Genomic DNA, 20,954 nt, shown 5'->3' with positions numbered 1-20,954 from the left:
CCATCTCGTTTTGTACTCTCACACGAACTTGTGGCTTCCTGTAACTATGAGCCTTAGCCTAGATTATCCCAAAATTTAAGTAATAGCCGAATCTGCTCTAAGTGTTTGAACGGAATTGGTATGGCAGCACCTTCAAAGGGAAGGGAAAAATTAACTGACAGTTCTTTGGGTACATGTGAAAGGTGGACAAGGTTTATGGTGCCAAAGGTGTAGAATACTTTTTATTATCTTAAACTTTTTTCAGACAGCATGGTCAATTCATTTGGCATATGCATCTCTGCTTTTTAGTTTATTAAGGCCATTATTATACATAAATTTGAGTTTAGATTCAGGCTCTGTCATACAATAAATACTGAGAATCATCATTGTTAAATGTGGTTAAATATACACATCAGTTTTCCTAGAGTCAGCAGTACTTAGCAGTACAAAATCCTGAAGATGCAATTTCTTCATGTTTTGCAAAAAGGAATACGTAGATATCAACGTTGGAGTTACACAATAGCTCTGGCACAGCTTAGAGTATGTGTGTTAGGGAACAATGGGGTATGGGAGCAGATACTGCAGGGAGGCAGCATTGAGACAGGACGGTAAAGACCAGAGCCTTCAAGCACTGTTGGAGGCCTCTTTGATTAAATTCAACATTTATTAAACGGGGCGCAGCGCTAATAATTGATGAGTTAGAGAAAGTTTCCTGAAGGGGAAACAAAAGCAAACTCAACAACTAATCTTTAAATTTAAAAACTAGTGGCAAGCCTATAACCTACAATTCTTAGACGACTTGAAGAAAGTGTCTTAAACATCGTACTGAGAAAAATGTTTGCGCACTGCCACCAGCATCTCTTCCGAAACGCTGTGACGCTGAGCCCCATTATCCACAAATGATATAAAACCAACACCACCTGGCTCTCAGATGTCCTCTGAATCACCACTAACAAGGTACCACGTCCAGAGTCCCCAGCCCAGCCTCAGGTTTGATGAACTGCTAGGAGGACCAACAGGATCCAGCGTACAGTTGCCCTCAGCTGTGATGTGTTAAGGCTAAAGGATAGAAGTCGAAACCAACAAAAGGGAAAGGCTCCCCTCAGGGCGAAGTCCAGGGGAAACCAGCAAAAGCTTCCAGAGTCTTCTCCCAGTGGAGTCACACAGGGTTTGCTTAATTCCCCCAGCAACACATGTGAAATGCTGCCAATCAAGGAAGCTTTTCAGAGACTCAGAGCTCAAGGTTCTTACGGAGAGCTGTTCACGTGGGCAGTCTCTGCCTGGCACACACCAAAATTCCAGACTACCAGAAGCAAAGTGGTGCTCGGTACCAACCACAGTGCCTGCACAAACAGTCTCGGCACAGTGGACGACTCTCATCAGTTACAGAGGTGGGAACCCTCCCCAAATCCAAGTTCCCAGATGTCAGCCAAGGGCCAACTTCGTAAGCAGGACTTCTAACGCTCATCAGTCAGGCCTGCCATGTTAAACCTTTCCTGCACAGATACCATGTATGTATAAATTCACAGTGTCACGTTACATCATAATCATTTCCCCATGCCAGACCAACCTGAGGAATTCACATCTGGTTATGCTAAAAATGTTATTATTTTTTTTTCATTTCCTTTCTTAGCACTGCTCAAGATTATCTAAAAAGCAAGAAGAAGACAAGTCATTGAATACTATGCTATTCAGTAAAGAATTTTTTAAAAATCACTTAAGGAACTGTTATGTTAAATAATTTTGTTTATAGACTACCAAAAAGTAACTGCTTTCATCACTAATAAAATTTTACTGCTTTCAACGTGGAGCTGGACTTTTTGATAGGCAAATCAATGACTAGACATTTTTTAATGTATTTCTCAAAGCCAATCAAACAGGCACGTGGCCAGCTTTGTAAAATTTTTAAACATAATTCAATTACTGTTAAGTTTCTTTGGGCAGTTTTTATAACTGAGTCCATATTAGAGATTCATTTGAAGAAAGAAAGTGCAAATTTTTTCCGGGCAGTTATGACTCAAGAGGCATTCATTTGCCAAATTGTATGTTTTTAAATATTGTATAATACAATATAATTATCAAACCAATTAAAAAGCATTTCAACTGGTCTTAACAAAATGTCACATTATATGACTCAGTATAATAAGCAGTATGAACACTTATTTATTTGCTCCAAAACTTGGATAAAAAGCAAACTTCAATCTGTGTTCAGAGTACCATAAATTCTGAATGAATGAGGTTTCTCCCATAAACTCGACTTTGCACATATAGATGTACTTCATGTGTTTCCAGAGTCCAACAGAGTTTAATCATTTAGCTTTTACCTTAATTGTAATTACATTAAAATTATCTTGCTTTTCACCTGGAAAAATATTTAAAATAACATCAAAAATTATTAAGAATAATAGAATTTTCTCCTTGATGAACACATCCTTTCAACATGTGGCAAATCAGCTATGGGTATAAACAGAACATAATACAAGTGACAGGAAAAATACTGGCTTACATCAATTCCAGTGAACAAGAGAACATAGTTCATGTGTGAGGTAAATTAGGAATTTCTGAGAACTGTCAATAGAACACTGCAAAGCGTATTTCTGAATGAGTGGTGAGGGGGAAAGGCTAAGTGTATGGAAAAGGCCAGTCTAATGGAAATCTAACAGCTGTTTTGTGGTTTCCCCATAAATTCACCTTAAAATGGAAAATTATAAAGAGCTGTACTTAAAATTATTTAAAGAGCAAAAGTAACTTTTTAAGTGCGATTTCCAGAAAATATATGTAATATTTTACAAATATTAAAAGGTGGTTCAGTCTAAAGTTGATGTAATAAAATAACCTAAGAAGCATTCACCACAGTAAATAAAAGCATATAACGCAAGAATAATACTGGAAGGCCAATTTTTAGCTCATTTATCTTACATTATTTGATGGGAAACACAGGATTCATTATTCACAGGGAAATGCAAAAGGATGTTCCTAATCAATATAATTATGAGGCATTTCACACAATCGTAAATGTTGATGTTAAGTGGCTTATTTTCCGTTATTATTTTGTGTTAATCATGGATGATGTATTGGAAAATTAGAGCCCCAAATGCAATATAAAAGAGAAAAGAAGTTATGACTTTTTTAAAGCATATTATCCTTGTGCATATATTAAAATAGCCTGAAATTACAGTGTTTGCATCTGAATTCCAGAAATATTACTTATTATATAATCAGTAGTGGCTGCCTTTTAAAAAGCTGGAGGAGGTGTTGGTGGTATCTACGTAAAAACACTGTCAATTGTAGATTATAAGCAAGTCCCATCTCTAGGCTGCTCGTCCAAACCCGTGCTACCAGGCCTGTCTGCCTGACAGTGCTCAGCCTATGAGCCAAGGGTGGTATCTCTTGGCGTGGCAGGATGCCCTACTGTATGTCGAAACCAATCCAGCCATGCTTTATGACCCCAGGTGAGCTCACTGACCTTCTATAAAAATATCTGTCTTTATGAGAGCAAAATGGAAAGCGAGGGATACCAAGTAAATTATTCCTGATCCTCAGTCAGGCTATGGTACAGTCAAAATGACTTCATAGTACCAAATAAGATAAATCTCTCTTTTTTTTTTTTTTTTGTGAGGAAGATCAGCCCTGAGGTAACATCCATGCTAACCCTCCTCTTTTTGCTGAGGAAGACTGGCTCTGAGCTAACATCTATTGCCAATCCTCCTCCTTCGCCCCCCGCCCAAAGCCCCAGTAGATAGTTGTATGCCATAGTTGCACATCCTTCTAGTTGCTGTATGTGGGACGCAGCCTCAGCATGGCCAGAGAAGCAGAGCATCAGTGCACGCCCGGGATCTGAACCCGGGCCACCAGTAGCGGAGTGTGTGCACTTAACTGCTAAGCCACGGGGCCGGCCCAAGATAAATCTCTAGTATCTATCTAGGGATGAAAGAGAGGAACGCTCCTCCTATGTGAACAAGTAGCTCCCCAGCAGGCAGAGGGTATGGAACCTAATAAGATGAAAAAGTTGTTCCAAAGAAACAAGTCCCTATGGATCATCTAAATTACCTTGATCCATGTTACTTCCTTTTAATTTTAAATATACATGAGCGGTCCAAGAGGTGTAAGAATCTCTTTATTGCTTCTCTGGAGAAGAGGATGGTACATGTAATACATTTCCAATGTATCTACTAGTGTGCCTCTTTCTGTGAACTGTAAGGACAAATATGGACTCTGATTAGAAATTCAAAGAAAAAGTAGTATGTCAACTCTTACCAACAATCATCAAAACGTCATACCCTTTGCTCAGCACTAACACTCCTGGGAATTTATCTTAAGGAAATAGTTTAAAGGAAAGAAAAGTGCATATATTCACATATAGAATAAACTATAGTATGTATTAGTACATATAGTAATGACTCATCAATATAATTGTTTGAAAATATCAAATAATTTGAAATAAACTGAATACACAACTAAAAATAAGCATAAATTATGATATATCTATTTGATGTAATGATATGGTTTCTGTACTAGCAAAGAAAATAAAAGACTATTTTCACCTTGATTACATACCTTAATGAGACAATGGTCTTTTTATATTTGGGAATATAGTCTTATTTGACCTATCATAAAGTTTTAGATGAAGTACATCACAATAATAGTAAACAGTCCATATTAGCTCTCGTGCCTGGCACATGATAATTCAAAGACAAGGATACTATTAGTATCTTCATTTTCTAGGTGAAAGAACGAGGTTTGGCGACATTAAGTAACTTGCTCAAGGTCACACACTTAGTTAACTGGTGGAGCCAAGATTTGATTCTGGCCTCTGCAAAGCCCAGGACCTCAACCACAGTGGACATGTAAAGTGATACGGGAGGAGATGGGCATCCGGCTACATGTGAGACCACCTGAATTAAAGGCAAGAGTCTATAAGGTGACATAAATCGCCATCTTCCCACTCACTTGTTCATCCATTCAGCAAACATTTATTATGCACCTATTGTACGGTGCCACGCACCGAAGGAGGCTCATTCATTACAACATGAAGGATAAGTAAGTCTAGATGTGGTCAAGATTCAGAAGAGTATAGACTGAAATAAAATTAGGATGGCAGTACTGGGGGTGAGGGGTTGTTTGGTGTTTTAAAAAATGTTTAAATATTTAGTTATAATGTTATTTTCCCTTTTTATAAGGCCTACAAAGGAGATTCTTCCAAAAATAGTTGCAAAGAAAGACACTCTGGCTCCTTAAGGTTTGATGAAAGCTTTGGGCCAATATCTATGTCAGCATAAATAATATCTCTAAACCACCTGAGACTAACCTATGTTAATAAAATGAGGTTTCTTTACAAAGTTAGTCAAGTTTGCACTGATTTCCACATAATGACCTTGTTACCAAAAGTCAAAATATATTTACAGTTATATTAAAATGTTTTGAAAAATAATTATCAGTAATCAATGTGCAACTTTGAGTTAGGTTTCATGTTTAATTGTAGTAAACATTCATCTCTTTAATAATGATTTTTCAAATATTTTGTTTGGTAGAGTTGTCTGGTAATAATACTGATTTAATGTTAAAAAAAGTAGAAAACATGGTTTACAAATATTCATTTAGGAATTTGAGAGGACTAACTTCAGTATACATGAAAGATATTGAAACTTATTAATCTTATTAATATTAAAAGCTTGAAATTATAGTTTAATTCATTTAATATTAAAATGTATTTATATTGTGTCAATATTATAACTTCACATATGTTCTCTAATTCAGTTTTACTATAAAGAAAGTATAATAATTAGCTTTGATAAATTCTTTGTGTATGTGAATTTCAAACTTCTGCAATGTTTTTCCAATAACAAAATGAGTTTCAGTGAGAGGTTTCTAACGTTTGCTTTCTTTCAGTGCTAGGTCAATGTGTTCCTCAAATCCTAGGACTTACTGCTTTCTATGTAGGCAGAAAAAGAAGGGCTATTATTTGTAGATAAAACAAGAATTTATTTAGTTGCAAACTAAGTGTTTGTGCCCAAATCTGATTTTACTAGGACATCTTGTCCAAAAGAAAACCTCTCCATAGGAACTGATAATACATATATCCCCCAGAACCCAGGAAAAACCACAGCCCAGTCCCCTCAGGCACTGTGATCAAAGACAGTGCTGATGCAGAAGCATCTCCAGGCCCGCTCTAACTAAGGAACACTCAGAATGGTGCGCTGGACAGAAATTGCTTCTAGACTCTTCTTCCCTTCAGTATTTATTGCTTCCTTTTTCCCAGCAGAACACACATACACACACACACACAGCTCCTATCCAACAAGGCAAGCCCACAGGATCTGTGTGCCATCAAGAAGCCTGCTGGTGCCGGGCTAGGAGTTGCTAATGGAGGTGCAAAAAGGATGTTATGCTTCTTGAAAAGATGTTGGCTGAACCATCTGCCCAAATATTACTGAGGATGGTTTCCTGAAATTAATGAGGTGGGACCCTGCTTGTTGATTCCCAAACTTAGACCCCACCGAGCAGTATATCCAAGAATCTGGGTCCCAAGATGATAGAACCAACCAACCAAAAAAAAAATCCACTTTTTTTTTGTGAGGAGGACTAGACCTGAGCTAACATCCGATGCCAATCCTCCCCTTTATTCTTGAGGAAGAGTGGCCCTGAGCTAACATCTGTGCCCATCTTCTTCTACTTTATATGGGACGCCGCCACAGCATGGCTTACCAGGCATGTGTCGGTGTGCGGCCGGGACCCGAACCTGCAAACCCCGGGCCGCCGAAGTGGAGCGTGCGCACCCAACCGCTTGCGCCACCGGGCCGGCCCCCAAAAATCCACTTTTAAGAAGGACATTTACAGTCAACTGTTATGTATGTCATTTCACAATAAGTTTTTAAGACATAAAAAATGATTCCATTAGTAATGATGGGAGTAAATTTTATAGCTATGTCTTCGAAGAAACAAAAAGAATAATGTATTTGTAGTTAAAAATCTAATAATTCTGGAATACAGGATTTAACGCTACAAAGTTTCAAAAGACAAGCTGTCTTTTTAGTAATATATTATTTTAACTAAGCACAAATAAAAATATTATTCCAACTATGTTTAAGTATTGCATTAAATAAGGAAGTGAGGGAAAGTGAAATCTTAGAAAGAATCCTGTGTTCCCCTACTGGGCCAAATGCATAAAACCCAGATAGCACATCTATGACTACAGAACCTGTGGACCAGATTTCTCAAGTTTCCTCCAACTTTAAGATTCTAAGAAGCTAGAAGAGTGGTTCTCAGAATCACGTTTATGATACCATAGTAAGTATTGTGGTCTCCTCCTTGCTCTCTCTCTCGGATCCCTTGCTCTGGGGAAGCCAGCTGCCATATTGAGGACAAACAGCCCTAGGGAGAGGTCCACGTGGTGAGGAGCTGGAGGTGGAGGGAGCTGAGGCCTCGGGCCAATAGCCATGGAAATGAGCCATCACCTTGGAAGCAGATCAGCTAGCCAGAGTCTAGACAGCTCAACTGAAACCTCATGAGAGACACTGAGCCGAATCATTCGGCCAATCTGCTCCCAGATTACTGGCCCACAGAAACTGTGTGAGATAATACATGCTTACTGTTCTTTTCAGTATCTAAGTTTTGGGGTAATTTGCTTCGCAGCATTAGATGACTAATACACAAGCCCTTTGGATGATTCTGATGCATGCTCAACTTTGAGAACTACCGAGCCAGAACATTCATTCATTCACCAAGTAATTATTTTTTGTACCTACTATGTGCCAGGCTAAGAGAAGGAACATGATGATGAGCAAAACAGACTCTTCTCAGCTCTTTAGGCATCCTGTCCTTTTCCTCCACTGCGCGTATCATGGTTTGTAATTATATTTTATTTGTGCACACACCTACATAACGTCTGTCACCCACCACACTGCAAGTTCCAGGTGGGCAGGACCTTTGCCTGGTTTCCTCACCACCATTCCTCCAGGGCCCAGTCCTGTGCTTGGCACACAGGAGCTGCTCAATTAATATCCACGTGGTGGGTGACTTTTCCCTTCCATCTTCACTGCCTTCTTCCTACATGATGAATTCACGCCCCTGAGAACAGGTTTCTGAATAGCACCAATAACATTACCTCTAAGGGGTTCAGGTGTGTTCCGCTGGGACTCTAACTGCTGTTGGCTAAATTTCCATAAAAAGAAATGTCTTTTGTGTTCAAAGCAGTCAACTTTTAGAGTCCCTCTATTTTATACATGCAGATTCATAAACACAAGGGAAATGTATGCAGTGGGTTCTAAGAAATTAAAGGTGAGACTATTTTTCACATATGGATGAGCACGTCAATAGAGAAAAGGGATTCATCCTGTGTCACCTCCAGGTGGAGACCTGTGCTCGTCAGGAAAGCAGAACATCATGGAAACTGCCCCGGTGGTTTCCCTGATGGAGAACGTCCTGCTGGCCCGCTGACCCATGCACTGGGCAGAAGCCTCGACTGCCTGTGCACACTGCAGCATTCTCGTCTCACTTCGCGGCTCTGCAATGGCTTCTTCTGTACAGTAACTGACAACAGAGGTTGGAGTGTTTGGAAATGATGAGGTGGTGCGACAAGTCGAGAGCTTTTCAACGTGACCTTAAAACGTGAAGAGGCATCTGGAGAACACTTTTTGATAACAGAAAACAACACTCATTGATTTTTAAAAATTCTTATGGCCGATAGATTGAGAGGTGGATGACATCATTTTAGTGATCTTTAAGAGCATCAGATAAATTATAAAACAGACTCTAGCTCTCAGCACATTTCTGAGCAAGACCAAAGAAGAGGTATAATGACTGCACGACATCAGCACGGTATGCATTCAAGGGCGGCCGGGTGCTTAGCTGGGCACAGCCTGCCCAGGCTGTATCTCCTGTCCATCACAGCGAGGGGCTCACCCTCAAACATGGCAAGGGACAGGAGCAGCAAATAAATCTAATGATGTCAGGCCACGTCTTCCATCACCTCTGTATCCCACCCACAGAGCGCAGCCCGCCCAGTGGGACTTAACGATGCCTACGGACACGCTCTTTTCCTTTTGTGATTAGCAAAACCTAACAGTGCTGTTTCCAGACAACTTTCTGTGATGATGGAGATGTTCTTGCTGCACAGCCCAATACAGTAGCAACCAGAAGCACGTGGCTACTGAGAAGCTGAAATGGGGCTAGTGTGACTGAGGAACTGAAGTTTCCCTCGTATTTAATCCTAATTAATTTAAATTTAAATAGCCACATATGGCTAATAGCTGCCATACCAGACAGCACAGTGCTAGAAAATAATAACAATTGCAAATTGGCCCGCTAACTCATCTTTAGAAAGGTTTCATCATTATTCCCATTCCCCATGAGCATATTGAGGCTCACCGGATTAAGCAACTGGCCCATCATCAGAAAGCCAGTAAATGGCAGAGAAGAATTCACTCAGCCTGTCCAACCCAACCTCTGCTCCTGCAGTGACATCAAACTGCAATCCCCCTTCTTCACGTAAAAGAAGACTTAAAGGCAGCAGCAGCCTCTGAAAACTCCACATTCTCCTTAAAGAGCCGTGAAAGGAAGCCGGCCACATGTGGCATGACTTCTTTCAACAAAAACACACAGGAAAAAATTCTTCTCCAGCTATGACTGCCTAAGTTGAATCTTTCAAACGACATGTTGATTGTAAGTCTATCCGACAGCCCCTCCACGGTGTTCTAAAACTTTTGCTCTAATCAAATATCAGCCACATGAATTCACAAGAAGGGAACAATATGAAAAAGACTTCATTAAACTCCTGCCACATCCTATTATGCTGTCTAAGCATTATTCTATCCCACTTAACCTTTGCTGACAAACCAGATTATATTTTCTTTCCTAAATCAATAGGATCCTATAAAACTGCATGAAGGATAAAGAACCTAGGATTTCAAGACTGATTTGGGAATAAAGAGTGTCAAAGGCATGACTTTAAAGGGGGGGCGTGTACACTTAAGGAAAATAATACACAGAGTTGTATTGTAAATTTTGTCTTGAATTCTATGTAAAATATTTCACATTATCACAATACCAGAAACCCACTCCAAAATCTGCAAGCCTGAGTTCAGATACTTGTGTGTCCTGTATCCATAACCAAACCAGTGTTACCTCCATAAACCTCTCCTTCATTCACGGGGACCAACCGGGCACCCAAGTTAAGGTGCAGGGTTGCAAATTCACTGAAATTAGGATAGGAGAACATTACAGGTTTTTGTGGACAAAACTAACATCCTTTGGTTCTATTACCGCTTTCATATTGCCAAGGGGATCTAAGATATTCCTTAATAATATGCTGCTCAGGTAAAATCAAAGAAATAATGGGGTGACAAGCCAAAACATAGGTAACGAAATGGGGTAAGACCACAAATATTGAAGATCAAAGCTTGGCTGCAAAAAAATATAATAAGCCAAATGCGAGGATCCTGTTATATAAAATCCATTTTTGGATTAAAGCTTGGGGACCTTGGTCGAGGAAGCTGTACAAGGTCCCAGAATTAGTCTCATCAAAGCCTAGACCTACTGTCTTACAACACACGGCACTATCCTACGGTCGCAAATTCAGCTTCTCAGTCTGGCATCACGTCAGCAACGTGCGAGGGAGTGGGTGGCGGATCAGACATGGCCGAGGTGGGACCTGTGCCCTCCCCGTGAATCTGGTGGGCCCTTGACTGCTCTGACCCACAAAATACAGCACTGACACTGTACAAGTCTCCAGGCCTCAGCCTTAAGAAACTGGCAGCTTCTATTTCCTGTCTTTTGGAACACTTGCCAGAAGCCTTGAGCTTCCATTTAAGAAGTCCAATTACCTTGACATCACCACGTGAGAGACTACGTGTGGCTGAGTCCAGCCTCCCAGCCCTCCCTTCCAAGGGGCCAACCACGGGAGTGAAGTGAGCCCCACCACCGAGAGACCCCCACGGATGCCTGTGGAACGGAAGAATTACCCAGCCAAGCCCGTCCAGACCCTCCAAATCATGAGAAATAATAAAGTAGTTCTTGTTGCACACCTCGAAATTTTGGGGTTGTTTGTTATACAGCAATAGATAACTGGAACACAATGTGTATGTTTTCTTCAGCTTGTCTATTCTCCAAAACCATTAATTAATTGCTCTTGTTATATTACATGACCATATATTTATTAAATATTAAGCCTGACCCTGCCTAACCACTCAACCATCAATTTTCAATATAGACCTACCAATGAAGCCAGAAGATGGCGGGTTGGGCTGAATCTTCTCCTTGGTGTTCTCCTGGATAAAGTCCCAAAGCTGCCATATAAATTTAGGATGAAGAATGTAAAATGGCTGATTTGGGTTTCTCTGACGATGTTGAACATATGGAGTGAACAGGTTGTAATCTGGCTTCTTGTACCACTAAGAGAGAAAAAAAATCAACACAATCAAGAACAGAGGACCACAGTGTGAAAAGGAAACCAGGCAGCACCCAGGCCGGTGGGGGGTGGATTTAGAGGCTGAGGGGCCAGGTGGGCTCGAGGGGGAGGGGAAGGTGATGATTCATCACTTCTAGAAGCACTTCCTCACTGGATCAGGGACTGAGGACAAAGAGGCACCAGGACTCTAGCCCTGAGGGACTGATGTGTTATTCTTCAGTAAAACAAGGGAGATGGCAGGGCAGGGGTCAGCAGATGTTTCTGTAAAGGGCCACACAGTAACCACTTGAGGCTTTTTGGGCCACACAGTCTCTGCTGCAACTACTGTACTCAACTCTGCCACTGTTCTGTGAAAATAGCCACATACATAATGATACATAATAAACGGGCACGGCTGTGTTCCAATAAAACTTTATTTACAAAAATAGGGCCAGATTTGGCCCAGGACTGTAGTTTGCTGACCCCTGGGCTCAATCAGTGTATTTAAAAAATATGTTTTCCAAATGTAATCTATAGTGACAGAAAGTGTATCAGCTATTGCCTAGGTCTGGGGTTGGGGCTGGGAAGACTGACAGGGGAGGCACAAGGGAACTCTCTGGAGTGACGGAAATATTCTATTTCTTAATTACACTGGTAGATACATGACTATATTGAAATTGCTAATACTCATAAAACGTACACTTACATTGATTGTACATAAATTATTACATGCAAAAATAAACAATAGATTGATTTTTAAAAAAAATATTTTCAGAAGTCTCTCAGGTGCCACCATGAAATGGGATTTGGAGAAGGTGCGTGGGGGACAGGCTTAGCTCACAGGGCTCTGAGGGCCCCACGATCCCTTTAAACAGACACCTTGCATAAATAGGGGGTATATATTAAGACCCGAAATAAAATTCCATGGTTGAAATGGGTTCTGTGGGTTTAAAAATTTTGAGAAGGACTAAGCCAGATCATCTCTAGTAAACTATGCCCCAAGCCACGAGGCAGGGAGAGGGAAGCAAGAGGAATGTGGGACCATCAGTCAGTTCTTTACCCTCCTCCTCCTGGCCCTTACATGGCAGTATCAGAGCACAGGCCCCACAGAAAGCAGCCTGTTGCCTGGATATCAGCACTGTCGCTGCCCACAGCCATCGAGTTGGATAGCTCTGTGCCCTGGGCTTGGATGCTTTCAACAAAGGAAGAAATAAGGTCTAACAGCTAGAAGCTCTCAGTACGTCCCCAAACAGCAAGAAAGCTGTCAGAACTTAAATCTAGAGAACCTCAGCCTGGGAAGGAAGCTGAAAAGTTCAAACATCCATTTGATGCCTGATTCTCAACAGGCGGCACGTATGAGAATCAACCAGAGAGCTTTCTCAAAAAACACAGCTCGAGGCTATATGCTACATTTCTGGAAATAGGGCTCTGACAGATATACTTGGAAAATACTCTCCAGGTGACGCTGATTTGCACTCTGGTTAAGAATCAGTTAGCAATTACACTAGGTAAACGTCCAGCCTCAGTCTCAAGAAGAATAGTGACAGAACGCTCCTTCCCGAGGGACCCATTCCACCTTGGGCAGCTCTCTTAGAAAGTTACCTCTTGGTGGAACCAAGATCTGTTCTCCCACATTCATCCTAAGAAGGCTGCATTCTCTTGGGTCATGGCAGAACCAGTCAAAAGACACTCACTGGCACAGCTGATAGCATCTTTCACGAGGCTAAATGATCATCCATCTTTCCCAGTGCTCTTTAAAAACCAAGTACACTGGCTTTTCATCCAAGGTTTCACCAAAAGTAACTAGCTGCTTGTTCAGAAAAGGAATGATTTGCCAGAATGTCATGAATATAACTTGCTTATATTCTGATGGCTAGTAATAATCTTGTTTACACTATATCACTGAAGATATATCACAAAAAGGCTCAGAGGCAGAAGCCAAAGAGTAGACACTCAAGAAAAGTCTGTAACAGATGCCATTTAAATAATGACCTCTTGATTCACAAAGCTTAGATTCTCTTGCCAAGCATTTCCAATTTACAGGCATACCTCGGAGATATTGTGGGTTCAGTTCCAAATCACTGCGATAAAGCAAATACCACAATAAAGGGAGTCACACAAATTTTTTGGTTTCCCAGGGCATATAAAAGTTATGTTTACTGTATATGTATACGTTATGTTTAATACTGTAGTTGATTAACTGTGCAATAGCATTATGTCTAAAACAAATGTATGTACCTTAATTAAAAAATACTTTATTGCTAAAAAATGCTAACCATCATCTGAGCCTTCCATGAGTCCTAATCTTTTTGCTGGTGGAGGATCTTGCCTTGATGTGATGGCTGCTGACTGATCAGGGTGGTGGTTGCTACAGGTTGGGATGACTGTGACAATTTCTTAAAATAAGACAACAATGAAGTTTGCCACATCGATTGACTCTTCCTTTCACGAACGATTTCTCTGTAGCATGTGATGCTGTTTGAGAGCATTTTACCCACAGTAGGACTTCTTTCCAAATCAGAGTCAATCCTCTCAAACCCTGCCACTGCTTTATCAACTAAGTTTATGTCATATTCTAAATCCTTTGTTGTTATTTCAACAATCTTCACAGCATCTTCACCAGGAATAGATTCCATCTCAGGAAACCACTTTCTTTGCTCATCCATAAGAGGCAACTCCTCATCCGTTAAAGTTTTATCATGAGATGGCAGCAATTCAGTCACATCTTCAGGCTCCACTTCTAATTCTAGTTCTCTTGCTGTTTCCACCACATCTGCAGTTACTTCCTCCACTGAAGACTTGAACCCCTCAAAGTCATCCATGAGGGTTGGAATCAACTTCTTCCAAACTCCTGTTAATGTTGATATTTTGACCTCTTCCCATGAATCACGAACGTTATAAATGGCATCTAGAATGGTGAATCCTTTCCAGAAGATTTTCAATTTACTTTGCTCAGATCCATCACAGGACTCACTATTTATGACAGCTATAACCTTATAAAACGTATTTCTTAAATAAGACTTGAAAGTTGAAATTACTCCTTGATCTATGGGCTGCAGAATGTTGTGTTAGATTAATGAAAACAACATTAATCTTGCTGTACATCTCCATCAGAGCTCTTGGGTGACCAGGTATCAATGAGCATTACTGTCAATGAGCAGTAATATTTTGAAAGGAATCTTTTTTTCTGAGCAGTAGTCTCAACAGCAGGCTTAAAATATTCAGTAAACCACGTTGTAAGCAGACGTGCTGTCATCCAGGCTTGGTTGTTCCATTTATAGAGCACAGGCAGAGTAGATTTCACGTAATTCTTAAGGGTCTAGGATTTTCGGAATGGTGAGTGAGCACTGGCTTCAACTTAAAGTCACCAACTGCATTAGCCCCTAACAAGAGTCAGCCTGTTCTTTGAAGCTTTGAAAGTAGGCACTGACTTCTCCTCTTGAGCTATGAAAGGTCTAGATGGCATCTTCTTCCCATATAAGGCTGTTTTGTATACATTGAAAATCTGTTGTTTAGTGTAGTCACCTTCATTAATTATCTTAGCCAGATCTTCTGGATAACTTGCAGCTTCTCCATCAGCACTTGCTGCTTCACCTTACACTTTTATGTTACGTAGATGGCTTCTTTCCTTAAACCTCATAACTCAACGTCTGCTAACTTCAAACTTTCTTCTGCAGCTTCCTCACCTCTCTCCACCTTCACAGAATTGAAGAGAGCTAGGGCCTTGCTCTGGATTAGGCTTTGGCTTAAGGGAATGTTGTGGCTGGTTTGATCTTCAGACCACTAAAACTTTCTCCATATCAGCAATAAGGCTGTTTCACTTTTTTTGTGTGCATTTGTTTCTTTCTGTTTCAATTGTGTGTTCACTGAAATAGCACTTTTAATTTTCTTCAAGAACTTTTCCTTTGCGTTCACAGCTTGGCTAACTTCGGCACAAGAGGCCTAGCTTTCAGCCTGTCTTTTGGCTTTCTACTGCCTTCCTCGCTAAGCTTAATCATTTCTAGCTTTTGATTCAAAGTGAGAGACATGTGACTCTTCCTTTCACTTGAACCCTTAGAGGCCATTGTAGGGTTATTAATTGGCCTAATTTCAACATTGTTGTGTCTTAGGGAGTAGGGAGGCTCAAGGAGAGGGAGAGAGATGGAAAAATGGCCTGTCAGGGGAGCAGTCAGTACACACACAACATTTTATCAACTAAGTTTGATGTCTTATATGGGCATGGTTCATGGTGCTTCAAAACAGTTACAACAGTAACATCAAAGATCACAGATCACTAGAACAAATATAATAATAAAAAACTTTAAAATATTGTGAGAATTACCAACATGTGATACAGAGACACGAAGTGAGCAAATGCTGATGGAAAAATGGCGCCAACAGACTTGCTCGATGCAGGGTTGCCACAAATCTTCAACTCGTAAAAAACTCAGTATCTTCGAAGCACAATCAAGTGAAGCACAATAAAGCGAGGTATGCCTGTATTTCAAAAGGTCTTGTCACTGCTTGGAAGGTGATGCATCCCTATCACAACGAAAAATTCTGAGTTTAATCAGCCCAACCTCTAGTGTAACTAGGAATTTCTGATCATTTAGACATCGCACAATTGTTTTTGTTTTTTTAAAATCCTTCAGAGCAAAAGCCCTTTTCCCTTAGATGGATAATGTTCACCAAGCATCCTACTGGAGCTAGGTATCACAATGGTATAAACACATGTATTTAAGTGACACCCACCATCAGTTTTGTTTTGTCTGTCAAAGCTTGATCCCTGACTTGCTCCCATTTTTAATCATTCAACAGCACTCTCTGATGGTTAGGGTAGAGGCCCAAAGGAAACACTTACCAGGTTAAGATTTGCAGAATAAGGAGCAGGATCCCAGGCCACCAAAATGACGTCTTTATACAATGAACTGTCAATGAAGTGATGGTTGGGGTTGGTCAGAATCTACAAATGCACAGAAAAATCATTTCAAAACAACTGTTTGGTTATTCCAAATCATATTTTAAAAACAGATGAAAATTTAAAAAATGAATCAGAGAAAGAAAAAAGAAAGTCCCTCAGACTTTATATTTCCCTCTCGAGGAGGGAGAGAGGCTGGCATCGCATGCTAAAGCACTCAAAGAAATGTTTGGGGAAATGAGGTATTTTTTTTTTAAGCCACCAGTTCTTACATTTTCACCAGCACTGTCCTCATAACTAGTGGTATTGAATCAGCTCCTGGAAGCTGTCACTCCCCAGCTATTCCTGGCCCCCCGAGCTCTCCAACAATTGCCTTCCCAGGTGATCTGGAGAGAGTACCAGGCATGGATGAACTGAGGTCTGAGGTGCCTGCAGAGTGCCAGCCTCAGGACAGAGAGCCAGTGGACTCGAGTCAGCCCAGGATGGCCGTCTCCCTCTGTGGCCCTATCTGGTCCTGGATGAGTCCTTCAAACTCACCTGCCAATCATCTTTTTTTAACAACATTTTGGGAAAAAAAATAATGCATTGATTTTACTCAGTTTTTTTTTTTTTTTTTTGTGAGGAAGATCAGCCCTGAGCTAACATTTGCCAAGCCTCCTCTCTTTTTGCTGAGGAAGACTGGCCCTGGGCTAACATCCGTGCCCATCTTCCTCCACTTTATATGGGACGGCGCCACAGCATGGCTTGCCAAGCGGTGCGGCGGTGCACACCCAGGATCCGAACCGGTGAACCCCGGGCCGCCGCAGCGGAGTGCGCGCACTTAACCACTTGCGCCACCAGGCCGGCCCCAGATTTTACTCAGTTTTAAGGTGCAATTTTTCATTTTCTAAGATGCATTTTTTTTTTCCTTCACACTTTAATAAGTTAGGATGTATCTTACAGGTGACATGGACTTCAATTTGATGGGGTTTATCTCCTCCTCTCTGAAAAGCTGTTATTAAAGGAATGGTGAATCTTACAATCAACAGCATCTGTGAATTAAGGAAATATGGTAACTGGTTCTTACTTGCTGCCGGCTGCTGGCTCAGGGTACTATGCAGAAAGCTAATCTTTTGTTCTGCAAGCAATGCATCAGAAATCAGACATCACCTCATTTTTTCTATATAGTTTGAAACTCTAGAAATTGTTATGGTTTATTTTAAGAATATTTTTGCTATAAATTTGGAAAAACATTCTTATTAAGAACACAATGAAAAGAGATATTTTCATTTTCAATTAAACAATCCATTTTCATTTTTTAAATTTTGAAATAACAGACTCAGGTTTCCAAGCTGCTCTATTGGGCCTTGGATTCTCTCCCTTTGCTTTTCTCCCCTTCATCTCCTGCATTTCTCACTGTCATGATTTCTTCTAAGTTTAACTGTTTTTCCCTCAGTTCACAAAATGCAACATGCTAAGTCTATGATTAACATACATATATATGTGTATATATATATCTATTTTTATATCTACTTTCATTTTTTTCTTTTGATCTTATTTACTCATTTTTTCCTATTTACGTCACACATAAATTCCCATTTCTCTGCATTTTTCCTCATTAATTCTTTATAAGACCCATAAAAATAAGGAAGATCGTGGTCATGGATAAGGGGGTCATTTCCCTTCACTCATCCAGCTAAATGATTTACCTATAAAATGTACACCCGTGAAAACACTCCATCCGTCTTACCTGAGAATTGATGATGCGCATGGTGGTTTTATTTCCAACATCTTTCTCGTAGCCACGTGTAGGAGCAGAGTTAAATCTCAAAACTGCATCATGAGAATCTAAGGGCACATAAGTGACAAACTTATTTTTCTCTGTAGAATCAACATAATCTAGAAAAAAAAATGTTCAAGCAAATCTTTCAATACTTGAAGCTCACTACATGCCACCAATAAAGTTAAGACACCCATAACCAGTCTACTGTTTATGTAGAATGAGATCCCGGTTAGGGTGGCAAATCAACATGCGAACATACAAATCCATTACAAGGGGTCCTATCTCATCTCAGTTATATTTAGATACTTATACGTTCACATTCTTTAAAGGTGATGTACTTTATGCAGCCATTCTCCTACAGATTCCAAAACATTCTGAAGATGGAATCTGTGGGAGCAGGGAAGGATGCTGTAAACAGGGGCTGCCCATCTGCAGCTTCTCACTGCTTGTAGAGCATGAAGGCTGCTCATGGTGCCTCGAAGGCTGCTGCCTGCACCAAGATCAAGTGTGACTCGCACACAGTAAGAGCCACAGCCTTCAAAGCAACTTTGTCACTTTTGGGTACTGGTGTGTGCTTAAAAAAGAAAACCAGCCCTGACTTCCGTGCACCTTTACATACTGCTGACGATGCCACGAAGACTCATGTGCGAGCAACCTTACAGCATTCTGTACTCCCAGCAATGGTCTGACTTAGTGCCACAGCCCTGGAGGATGGGAGAGACCATTAGAGGTACCGGCTACCAAGGCTCTTGATGAAGTTCACTGAATTTCAACTACAACATACATCTCTGTCTCTCTTCATTCAACTTGACAGTCAGACTTTCCCAAGTTCTCTGAGGTCCCAGGTGAAAACAAGGCTCCCATTTCATGGAGGCTGACAAGGAGACGAGTACGAGGTAGAGGAAATGGGCCTCACTTGATTAAAGGATAGGAATGGGCGATATGTTCCCTTTCCACAAAACAGTCTATATGCATACATATGTCTCAAAATTTCCTGAGCCAGCTAAAGTGTCTCCTAGAAACCAGCCTGAAACCAGAGTTGATCAGCAATAAGGGAATTTCTATGGGCTATCTTGAGCTTCAGAAATTCCATGCACATTCCAAGTTCAACTTGGAGCAACGACAATGCCTGTTTGTGAGAGAGTGAGAGGTGAGAGGTGGGATTGTGTTTCTGATTTGCCAAAGAGCCTGTGGATACACCCTGCATTTACCATGTCCATACCCCACACAAGTCCCTAAAGCAGCTCGCCTTCTTCACTTGCGTTCTGCTATCCCCTCCTGAGGAGTCTCCTTAGGAGAGACAGTCCCACTCCCTAAGTAGCAGAAACTCTGCAGGCATGCCACCATTAAAAGCATGTTACAAAAGGTGCCTCTTTTGACAAGCCCTGAACTCAGAATTCAGATTCCAGTTTTAAGCACCATAATATACTTTTGGAACACAAAGAATGCAGAAACGGTACCTGGCTATATCATCAAAAAATCCTATAATGTTCTCTTAGGGGAAATTTTGCTATGACCTGCCACCTGTTTCAGTAAATAAAGTACTGCCACACAGACACAATCGTTTGTGAATCTATTGTCTGTAACAGCAGACTTGAGTTGTAACAGAGACCCTGTGGTTCACAGAGCCTAAAGTATTTACTACTTGGCTCTTACAAAAAAAGAGTTCGCTAATCTCAAGATTGTGGGTGATCTACGCTTTGCATAAATGATGCCAAAAAACCTGAACACTTGCGATTTTCTTTACTTCACAGTTTAAGCACTTGTTCACACTTGTTTTGTATGAATTGTTTTATTATTTATTTTTATTGAATAGTATTTCAAATGACATTTGAGCTAGAAAAATTAGATTACCCAAATCAGTGGTTCTCACTTTTTGGTCTCAGGACCTCTTTACACTCTTGGAAATTACTGACAACCCAAAGACCTTTTGTTTATTTGGATTATATTTTTCAATATATACCTTATCCGAAAGCAAAAGAGAAAATTTAAAACTGTTTATTAATTTATTTTAAAATAACATCTTTTTATGAAAAATAACTATATTTTCAAAAAATAGTGAGAAGACTGGCACTGTTTTAAATGTTTGCAACTCTCTTTAATGTCTGGCTTTTCAGAAGACAGGTGGTTTCTCATACCTGCTTCTGCATTCAATCTGCTGCAATATATTGCTTTAGTTGAAGTATACGAAGACTCAGATATATCGTTGAAAATGGAAGGAATATTTTAAATCTTTCCAGATTACTGGCAATATTCTTCTTTGATACTTCATCAAAACTTGACAAGTGTTAGCTTCTTAAAAGTTAGTATCACTGAAATATCAATGAAATTTTCATGCTCTGTTACATTAAAATCCATTAGTTTCTCTTGCTCTTAAAATGGATGATTCACCCCATGCATAATTTTGTTACGTCATGCAATGATATTTGGAACTATCAGCTCAATAAGTTACTCAGATCTTCCAAATATTGAGGGATTTCATTAAAAAGCATCAAAAAATCACATCAGTTAATATTACCATGGATCTCATCTGTTTTTAAGTATGGGAAGCTTCCAAGCTCATGGTGGAAAGCTTGATTTTTATCAGTGGCGACAAATACTGTCAGTTATTTTCCTACAAGTGATGGCCTCACTTAATTTCTTTCTGAGAAAATAATGTCCAAATATCCAAGTCTGTATAAAGTATGTCTGTCTGTCATTTGTTTCAAGTAAAAATTGTGTTTCATGACAAAAGCGGCTAGTTCTGCTCACAACTCAATCACACAGTGCTTCTCCATTGTGCCAATGTTGGTATGCAGAAGGGCTTTTCACTGTATTGCCCATTTTGTCTCAAAAACATGCGTACTCCAAGACTGAGATTTAATGAAACCAATAATCTTTACTGCTTCATCAAGGACATCCGTAAGTGAAACCGGCACTCTTTCCTCTTACTG

At 40.3% G+C, this 20,954-nt stretch overlaps 1 protein-coding gene across 7 annotated transcripts in view; it reads right to left on the bottom strand.

The window, feature by feature from the left end:
- Positions 1-20,954, bottom strand: part of ST6GAL2 (ST6 beta-galactoside alpha-2,6-sialyltransferase 2) — a 73,974-nt gene that overhangs the window by 7,746 nt on the left and 45,274 nt on the right. For all 7 annotated transcript variants that reach the window (XM_058534348.1, XM_058534352.1, XM_058534349.1 and 4 more), the window contains 3 exons: positions 17,989-18,086; positions 16,203-16,304; positions 11,192-11,366 (listed from right to left, as the gene is read on the bottom strand). In XM_058534348.1, coding sequence (XP_058390331.1) covers positions 11,192-11,366; positions 16,203-16,304; positions 17,989-18,086 — 375 coding nt within the window. The remainder of the gene's footprint in view (positions 1-11,191; positions 11,367-16,202; positions 16,305-17,988; positions 18,087-20,954) is intronic.

Source organism: Diceros bicornis, chromosome 40 (genome assembly GCF_020826845.1).
Source record: "Diceros bicornis minor isolate mBicDic1 chromosome 40, mDicBic1.mat.cur, whole genome shotgun sequence".
NCBI classification, from domain to species: Eukaryota; Metazoa; Chordata; class Mammalia; order Perissodactyla; family Rhinocerotidae; genus Diceros; species Diceros bicornis.
This window is presented reverse-complemented; position numbering and strand designations above follow the sequence as displayed.